This window comes from Falco peregrinus, chromosome 1, assembly GCF_023634155.1.
Source record: "Falco peregrinus isolate bFalPer1 chromosome 1, bFalPer1.pri, whole genome shotgun sequence".
Classification (NCBI taxonomy): Eukaryota; Metazoa; Chordata; class Aves; order Falconiformes; family Falconidae; genus Falco; species Falco peregrinus.
The window spans coordinates 18,785,568-18,795,722 of NC_073721.1; the positions used below are offsets into that span (position 1 = coordinate 18,785,568).

At 36.0% G+C, this 10,155-nt stretch overlaps 1 protein-coding gene across 1 annotated transcript in view; it reads left to right on the forward strand.

The window, feature by feature from the left end:
* Positions 1-10,073, forward strand: part of CCAR1 (cell division cycle and apoptosis regulator 1) — a 31,568-nt gene extending 21,495 nt beyond the window's left edge. The window contains exons 19-25 of the mRNA XM_055807951.1: positions 243-354; positions 2,043-2,125; positions 3,097-3,243; positions 3,655-3,775; positions 4,300-4,485; positions 4,877-5,082; positions 6,412-10,073. Of these exons, the coding sequence (XP_055663926.1) occupies positions 243-354; positions 2,043-2,125; positions 3,097-3,243; positions 3,655-3,775; positions 4,300-4,485; positions 4,877-5,082; positions 6,412-6,471 (915 nt within the window). The 3' untranslated portion in view covers positions 6,472-10,073. The remainder of the gene's footprint in view (positions 1-242; positions 355-2,042; positions 2,126-3,096; positions 3,244-3,654; positions 3,776-4,299; positions 4,486-4,876; positions 5,083-6,411) is intronic.
* The last annotated feature ends 82 nt before the right edge of the window (positions 10,074-10,155 follow it).

A 10,155-nucleotide genomic window follows, 5' to 3' on the forward strand; every position in this document is an offset into this window, starting at 1 on the left:
TTCTATTTGAATTTAATTTTATTGCTTTTGAAAACTCAGGTCTTGTAGCGTTAGTTAATTGTTTTGACTCATTCATCTATGTAAATATGTTTCAATCTAGCATTCAGCTGCATCACATGATTTGTATTTAGTTTTTAGGTGACTAAATATAAACATGCAAATTTTCAGTGAATGGTAGTGAGGTTTTTACTTCCCTGTTTTTTAGTTTTGACTAGCTAAATTTTTAGGAAATTTCGTTACAGAGGGAAGATAAAAGGAAAGATGATTCTAAAGATGAAGAAGAAACTGAAGATGACAATAATCAAGAAGAATATGATCCAATGGAGGCAGAAGATGCTGAAGATGAAGATGAAGGTATCTTGAATTATGAATGTGGCTTCCAGAATTTTTTTTTATTGTCACTGATGTGTTCTTTCAAGCTGGAGAATGCACTGGAACTAGACAATTTAAAATTGCATTATTAGACTGATTTTATTTTAGTAATTCTGACAAGATCTTCTTAAAATGTAAGTGCCTTTATGCTAGGCATTTTATGAACATAGTTAATATAAACTAGCTGTGGTACTCAAAGTAAGGCATGCATATAGAAGTGGTTTTATTTTTTTCAGAATGCAGACCACTCGCAACTCCCATTGAAGTCAGTAGGAGATGTGAGTATTCAGCACCTCTGAAAAACCAAGCCACTTTTAAGTGCCTACCTTCCTATTCCTCAGTTCTGAAATGTCATCCTGTTTTTATTAGGCCAGATTGTGGTGTGGGGTGCTCGTTACATGAGGATATGAGGAGTTGATTTCTGTTTGGGTGGACTTGTGTTTGCCTGAAGAAATGGGGAAAGGGGCTGGGGAACTTTCCTGTCTCCAGGGAGCAGCAATAGCTCTTTCCCTGCTCAGAGATTCAGAAGGGCGTAAGACATGCTGTATGCTTTTTGTTTTGTACTTGGGTTTTTTTTTCCTTTGTGGAGAGTTTTTGCTAGAGATGTGGGTTTGAACTGTTTAGGTACTTCAGCCCCAGCGTTTTCAGTTGTATTTTTGGCAGACTGTTGCACCAGCCTTAAAAATAGGTGCTAATCTGTGGTTCTTCAAACAACTTTTATGATCTGGCTGAGACCACCCTGGTCTTGTCTGTTCTGTACCAGTGCTGCTACTTCCCGCAATCCCTCCTTGTGCCGTTCCCAGTCAGAGCTGCTGAGAACAATCCAATGTGCCATGGAGGTGCAGGAGAAAGCTATTGATTCTCAAAACGTGTGTGCAAAATTAGTCAAGTGGTGTGATACATAGTTGTTACCAAAGTTTTTCCTCACAAGTAAGGTGAGCTTAAAGGTGAACCTGGCCTGTGATTCTCTCACCAAAGACTTGCACATAAGGTACAGAGCTACGTGTCATGACCTGTCCCTGCAGTTCTCGTATTCCTTTTTCTCTCTTGATTGTAAATTTAGTTTTACTGTACCATCTACCTTTAAAGAAAAATCCTACAGTTTGTAATTCACGTCTAGTAAGCAATGTGATCTGTAACTTCTTGGAGAATCTAAATCATAGGTTCAGTAATATCTCACTCAGACATGAGTATAAACATTGCTTTTAATTATATAGTTGATACGGGTTTTATAATATAAAATATTAGAGAGTAAATAGTACTGATTTTTGTTCTAATAGGAATAACTGTAGCTGAATTGCAGACTCTGCCAAGCCTCATTAGGGAGAATTGTGGTCATTTTCTGCACACCGCTTAAATAGATGGTGATGTTGGTGGCACTTACTTTGGCCTAGTTAGCATTTGTTTCAACTCCTCTCTCCTGAGTGTGTGAAAGAAACACAGGGAAAGAAAATGATAAATGGCTTATGTTAACGTAAGACCCAGAGAAAAATCAAAAGTTTGACAGGACTCGCTTCAATGCTTTTTTGTAAATTATTTTTCAGGGAAATATATTTATTTCAGGTCTTGGGGGGGGTGTGTGTGTGAACTTTTTTTTTAATGAACGTATGTATTTTGAGGTTATAGAATCATTTGCTGTGGGTATGTTGAATTTTCTTCCTGTTTTACAGACCGGGATGAAGAGGAAATGAACAAACGGGAGGACAGAAGAGAGGGAAATAGGCATTGTAAAGAGAGGTCGTCTAAAGATAAAGTAATTAATGCCTTTCTTAAGAACTACATTTAATCTTGTTAGAGGTGTTCTAATTAGAGCTTAGATTTATTTTTATTAGAAGACCCACTTGCACTCCTTGATTTCTTCAGCACTTCCGGACTGAAACATTAAGTGTATATAAAAGTTAGGGAACGTGTGAGAGCAAGTTCATTTGGTGAAAGCTGTTGGAAAAACTTTGTTATATGAGGTACTGATCTGTGAGGACTAATGCTGTATGTGCACATAAGCAGCAGCAGTTGTGATTGGTTTATCTGTTATTTTCAACTGCTGTATTCTTACATAAGAAAAGTAGAAGCTTAACTTGATTGATAAACTGGCTTTTCAGTTGTGGAGCTTGGAATCATGTTATGTTTTTACATCTCCCTGCGGGAAAATAGAAGTCTTTTTGTGTCATGAGGCCAATAGCTTGCCTCGACAGTTCAGATTAAGGAACAGCATAAGTTTCATTTGTTACGCTTAAACTTTGTTTATAAATGCAAGAATAAAACAAGTTTCTGATTCTCTTTGTTTTCTTAAAGGAAAAATAGGAGATGTAGGAATAGGAATAATGGGAAAAGAGTCTGCAGAATTACTGTGGCTGTGAGAGCCGGATGCTCAATCATTACATGTTTATGGGGTTTTCACTCTGAAAACAGCCATTCAGTAAAATATGATGGAGAGAAGGCGTGTTTACTATTACTTGTTGAGTTAGGGGAATTTTGTTTACATATTAGCATGAGCAAAAGGAAAGTATGTCTACCAAATATTACTGTCCAAATTATTTGAAGGATTACTTGTCCGAAATAGCTTGGTTGTATAATGTTTGAGCTCAGTAGGTAAATGCTAGTTACATTAATTGCATTGCTGAAAGTAACAGTAAAATGAACTGAGGAAAACTTTTGTTAACTGAGAAGTTTGTGGTTTTAGTAGATGATTTTTAATCTAATGATCCCATAATGAATTTTCTGTAGGAGAAAGACAAGACGCAGATGGTAACTGTTAATAGGGATCTTCTGATGGCTTTTGTTTATTTTGATCAAAGTCATTGTGGATATCTTCTGGAGAAGGACATGGAGGAGATACTGTACACTCTTGGACTACACCTGTCACGTGCTCAGGTTTTGTATAGTAATAGAAATCTCTTTGAAAACATTGTAGGAATGCTGTTAAGTGAGAGGAATACAGTTTAGCTTCTGAAGGCTGTTGCTCACATACTTTATTCCTGATTTTTATGTAGCCACTTCGTATTTACAATGAAATACTAGCTTAATATTTTGTAAATTGTTTTGGATTTAAAAGGTGAAGTTTATGGCTCTTGATACACCCATAACGTATATGTAGCTTTTGCCTCGATACTGTATCTTCCTCTCCCCGCCCCACCCCCAGCTTGTTTTCATTTTAAGCCCCAGTATGTTAAGGTTCAAAAAGCTGGCAGTTTCTCTGTTTCCCAAGTTAAAACGTTCTTGCTTGGGTACTACAATGTCTATGTATGAAGTAACACTGTATTTCTTTCCATGGCTGTGTTTTAGGTCAAGAAGCTACTTAATAAAGTAGTGCTTAGAGAATCTTGCTTTTACAGAAGACTAACAGATACTTCTAAAGATGAAGAAAACCAAGAAGAGTCTGAAGAGCTTCAGGAAGATATGTTAGGTAGTATTATTTATTTTTTATGCCACAAACTTCCAGATAATTGTTTCTGTGGGAATGATAATGAGAGTTCTGAGACACCTGCTTTCTTACAGAAACTAATTCATGTCTGCTGGGAACCTGCCAGTTCGAAGAAGTAAACCTTTTTCATTCATAAATTACAGTATTTCTGGCTTCCAACACATCTTGTTATATCTGTAAGAGAAATCTTTTTATCTTGGAGCAGGAAGGAGGACCAACATTTCTCATTCACAGCAGTTTTGCAGTCAGGAGGATCACTGCTGTAGGTAGAACAGAGCCTGGTTTTTGAAGAACACTGCCGCAGAAGGCGGGCATAGAAACAATATAACGGGAGACACTCCCCTTTTTTGCAGCAGGGAGAGCAATGTGAGGGATAAACCAGCAAAGTTGAATCTATATTCATTCTTTCAGCCATTTATTCTTTAAAGAAGTTTTTGAGGTTGGTCACTAGAAGAACTGAAAAATGACAGAATGATTTTTTCCTAATGCTACTTAATCTAATACAGGAAACAGATTACTGTTACCGTCACCCACTATAAAGCAAGAATCAAAAGCCATAGAAGAAAATGTTGGCCTCATCGTGTACAATGGAGCTATGGTGGATGTTGGGAGCCTTTTACAGAAGCTGGAGAAGAGTGAAAGAGTGCGAGCAGAGATAGAACAAAAGCTTCAGTTACTAGAAGAAAAAACAGGTGAGACATTACTTTGAAGGTGGTACTTAGGTTGATAAAAGACACTAAGAAGTTCAAGTAGGTAAAACCAATTTGAGTAGTGTTTGTGATCTACATTTCCTAGCCATTTGCTTACCATAAGCTTCTGTTTTCTATTTCCCAAGCCTTTTGAACTTGCATGCCAACTGTTACTGGGTACCATTGTTGCCATGCTGAAATGCTTTTCGTTTTTTATTCAAGTTGAATGTGAGAGTTCAAAATGTAGTCAGAACTGAGTGTTATCAAATGGTAATACAGTGCAGGTTTTTCACTAGTTATGGTGTTGGCATGTAAATGTAATATTAAGATGCAAAGTACATGGCATTGGAAGTGACAGACTTTTTTGGGTTTTGTTTTTGTTTTTTTTTTAAAGATTACGATGAAAAGACCATACTACAGCTGGAGAATTCTAACAAAAGTCTATCTACGGAGCTCAAAGAAGTGAAAAAGGACCTTGGCCAACTGCAAGAAAATTTGAAGATCTCAGATGATAAAAATTTGCAATTTGAGGGTCAGCTGAATAAGACAATCAAAAATTTAGCTACTGTTATGGATGAAATACAGAGTGTTCTTAAACAGGTTAGAATTATTTAATTCCATTTGTTATTATTGTTTGCAAGCTTCATGTAGACTAGATTATCAGAACAAAAACTTAAGAATAAAAAGGAATCTTTACGTTAATTCAGGGTACTAGTATCTTAACATATAATGATGCTCAATGCAATACTGATTATTTAAAGATAACAAAATTTATATTTTCTAAGCTTGAAGCACATGTTCTTGACTTACATTAACATTTATGTATTTTAAAAAATATTTAAGTCTCAAACAATCTTAATGTTTTGCTGTCCATCCCCAACAGTCCAAATCTGCTCTTCCATTTGATCAGTTAGGAGTAATTTTTCAAGGCAGAACTTAAGTATTTAAAATTATATGGGGGTATTTCAGTAAAACAAGTTTTAAGCAAACTGCATAATGCTCCAGAGTATTTCTAGCCCTGTACAAAAATATATTTGCATATTCCTTAGGAATGCTGTGGGGGCTCACTAGGTAAGGCTGAAGAGTAGTTTATGAAGGCTGCTGGGTGCCAAACTGGTACTATGAAGGACCCGTGCTTCTTTCTGTCTGTATTTATTTTGAAAAGACAATAGAGCATCTACAGAAGGTCTAAAAACGAAACCACACACAGAAAAAATCCTGGAACAAATGTTAAAATATTCCCCCCCTCTCCCTGTAGGATACAAGTGACACATCATATAAGTCACAGTAGCTTATTAAACTGGTAGTACCTTGCAGCCATCTAATCAGTGTTACGCAGTCCTGTGCTTCACTAAGCGTAGACCTGCTACTCCAGCAGAACTGGCTGCTGAAGGCACTGCCTAACCCTATTTTGCCATGCTCTTAGCTCAGTTAAATGTCCTTGCTCATTCTGTCTATATGTTTGAGATGGAAATGTCTTCTAAGCCTAGTGTTTTGAGGTGGTTTTGACCGATGTAAGTATTGTATGTTAGAACTGATGCAGTAAATTATTAGCCTGATATAACGGATTGTGCAAAACCTGTTTTCACTTGCTCTTTAAAAAAAACAAACAACCACCAACCAATGGGTGGAGTGGAGGGATGGTAAAAGGAAAAAAAAAAAAAGGCCCAACAACCCCCAGACCTTTAGAATGGAAAGTGAGGTTTCTTTTGTGCTTCCCTTCAGAACAGCTTAGGTCACATTTAGCTTCTGCCACCTCAATTTTTCAGGAAGATACTGGAAATACTAATTGGTTATAAAAGTAAGATACCAGTTCACATAGTATTTAAAGTTGACACTGAACAATATCTGTCTCATGCTACTTTACAGTTCACATGAGAAATAGTACTTCTAGAATTCATGTTATCCTCTCCCTTTTTTCTTTTAAAGGATATTGTGAAGAGCGAAGATAAAGATCAGAAATCCAAAGAAAATGGAGCAAACGTATGATAAAACTGCTGCTGTTTAGAAGAATGGTGTTACATAATGTAATATAAATCATGATACCAGAATGTATGGGAAGTGATGCATGTTTGATTTTAGTAGTATAAATATCTTAGTTCCAAAAGATGTATAAAGTTTTATGAATGTGAGTGTCTGCTCCTTGAAGATTGCTTGTAATTCTTAGCATTCAATGAGACACTCCTCAAATGAAAATAATTTTGCATTGCAAAATGTTTTAGGATGAACTTTGTTATAGTTTTAACCCTAATAAAGTTCATCAATGTAATGAACAGTAGCAAGTATTTAATTACCAAATGTTTTTCATTAAAGTCTAGTGAAATCAAAATTTTCATTATTTATAGAATTGCCATTTTTAGGTTTTTATTTTTATTTCGGTCTAATTAGTCTTTTTAAATTCAAATATAAATCACAAAATAGCATGCTGCTTAATTTTGCAAGTAAAGACTTTTTTTAAAAAAAAGCTTCTTGGATTTTTTTTTTTTACTTGTCACAACTTTCTTTTCCCTTCCAACTTTCTTCCCCAAGCTGCTTGTATTAAAGCCTCATAATATACAGTAGTTCAGATGAGTTAAGAAAGCAATAGAAACCTACCAAAATACTGGTAGTATTGTGGAATTTATATGAAAATACATGGGCCTGTTTTAAATGTATGTCAATTGTGTTCATTTAATTGTTATCTCTGGATTAATATATATGCTCCTTCCTAATAATAAATGCAGTGTATGAAAATGTATGGTTGGATACCAGGCCAGTAGATGTCAGAATAATGCCTTACATGGAGAAAATGCTATCGTTGTAAACAGCCTTTAATTAAATTTGGACCTCTTTCTTAACATGTGTAATAACTTCAAAGGCTTTAGTCCAAGAAAAGAATGGATACACAAGTATCGGTACTCCATGTTATAACTGCTACGGAGCAGGACACAACTTGGTTTGTTGGAAGTGGGCAAGATTCCTTTCATTTGTGTTCACAAATCACTAGAGATCTAGACTTAAAAGTTAACATGACATCATTGTCAGAGGCAACTTATTCAAATAATGTGAAATATGAACAGTCTTCTGGTGCAACTTCCAGGAAAATTAAGGGTTTTGAAGGTTGGGACAGAAACATTATCTTACAGAAATGGTTCATTTTAGCAGACCTTCTTTTTTAGCCTAGATGTCCTAGGTAACTAAATACCTGTTAGGGGGAGTCCAAGTGCCATAACGTGTATAAATAACCTACATGGAAACTCATGTAGGTTTACTGAGATACACATTAAAATGCCTGAATTTATGTTCAAAAGAGTCTAAGCTGGTGCTTTTATCACTTAGCTTTCTTGGCTCTTTTGAAGCTAGACCAGTGAAATACTTTTTCATTAAAATAACATGCATAAGCTTCCCCCTCATTCATCTTAGTTGAGTCACTGTATAATATCGTAACTGCTCACACTAAAATAGGAAGTACTATAAAAACACTAATTATTGCATATAAGTACACAGAAAATGCATGCTTTATGAATTAAGAGATAACATCTCAGAATGATTGAGGATGGTGATAAATTTGTCTTACAAAAAGCATTACCTGTGGTGTACAGATGGTGTTAACAGATTCTTTTGTAATCAAATTATATTTTTCACCTTTACCTTTGTACAAATTGTTGATGGCATGTTTCATTTTTGACGTTGAGCACTGTTTATTTAAATGGACTTGAAAGGATTGCATTTGAATTACTTTGTTAATGGATTTCAGCAGTACATGTGAACCTACAAGAAAATAATTCTAGAATTCAACACTTTTTAGGCACACTGAAACATCTGTTGAAATATTTTGCTGGGGTGTTTTTACATTAAACTGCTGAGCTGAAAGCAGTTGTTGCCACAAGCAGGCCTCATCTTGTGTTTCAGTAAGTGGCCCTGTGAGATAGTTGCTAGAGTGATAACAGATTTTTACAGTACTTAAGAAAAAAAGTATTTGTTAGAATGACTGTAATCTTTATATTGCTTTGATGTAATAGTGTTTCAATACTATGTACAGTCTGCATTTATGTTGGAAAGGAACTCAAAAGGGTAAAGAATAAAGGAAAAAAAACAAGGAAAAGTTTGACAACCTACAGAGCTTGACCAGTCTCCTGAAGCACAAATAATCTGAGGAAGAACAGATACCTTCCTCAGCTTGTTAAAGTTGGTTTACCAAACCGCACAAGATTCTGTGTATGACTAGTACTGATGCTGTGTATTAGCTAAAGATTCTCGGTAATATTCCCAGAAATGTAATTAATTCTTAAAAAGTTGAATACAGATCAGTAATAGAGGTTTGGAGAAGCAATCTGTCAGTTTTAATTTATGAACACTGTTTTTGCATTTTATATCCACACTTTGCATCTCACGGGCTTTGCACTTCTAAGTCTTGTGTTACCTATGAGTTGCTGGTAAAAGTGAGCCCGAGCTGACTTTTACCCTGATGCCTCAAAGTCTGGTTTTTGTTTGTAGTTGTAGAATCATCATGGATGCTCCATAGAAAATTGTAAATCTCAGGCTGCCTTGTTTTGTAGAGAAAGCACTGCTACAGCAGGCCAGTAAATGCTCAGTTCATAGATTATTTTCCTCCCCTTTTGTATTTTGTCTAGTATGGTGGAATTAATGAGTTAAACCCTTATAAAGTAATACTCAGACTAGCGGATGTCTATGAGTAAGGCTAGGAAGAAAGTTCCAAGTGATTCATGTGTATGCAAAATGGTCTAGAATAGACTCTCTTGAGGCCCCTTTGCTTTTGCTCTGGCATAAAAAGGCAGAATTACATAGTTTCAGTGCTACATAGCAACAGTGGGCAAGTAGACCAATAACTACTTTCTGCCAAAGTTTTCTGAAGTGTTGAGGATTGCATGCAGGATAATGGAGCTGCTTCCAGCACCACTGTGTGTTCTACCAGGATGAAGATATGTAATGTTTTTTTGACTCGCCCAGCGCTTGATGCTTGTGCATGCAGTGCCTGGGCACTGCTGCAAAATCACTTCCCGGTTGTTGCTTGGTTTATCCAGTGTCCTCCGACAGCCTGGGCACTCTGAAGCATACGATGCAGACGCTGGAATTCTTTGGTGCCCATGGGTGTCCACAGATCCAGCATTTACAATTGAGTTGTTTCAGAATCTAACATTATGCAGCCTAGTCCTTTAAGATAACATTATTTTTTCAGTGTTTTAACTGCTTTGAGAGAGATGAATGAATTTTCAGTCCATCTTTCTGCTGAGTAATGTGCTGTGTGAATATCTGTTTGGACTTATGTAACACAGTTAACTTTAGCTGGTGATTTTATCCAGAATGTGCACAAAACATGTTTTTTCTCTTGCTTCTCTGTAATCTTTGTGTACCCAGGTCAGGTTCTTACCTTGAATGCATTTGTTCAGTGCAGTTTATATTTAAAAATATAAAATATTTCATTTTGAGTGACTGAGTCTTATGGCCAGCAGTAAGATTACAAAATGTGTAGGTAGCACACTTAGCACACTTAATGCTAATATTTTGCAGAAAGCAGAAATGGTTCAGTAGAAATTCAGCTGGGACTTGTATATTGCCATGTAGTGCAACAATAAAAATGGCACAAATGATGAGTATCTTTACTTGGCTGTCAAAACTGCCAGTGCTTTCCCACTAAACTTTTATGTTTCTGCATACTAGGTCTCACTGGAT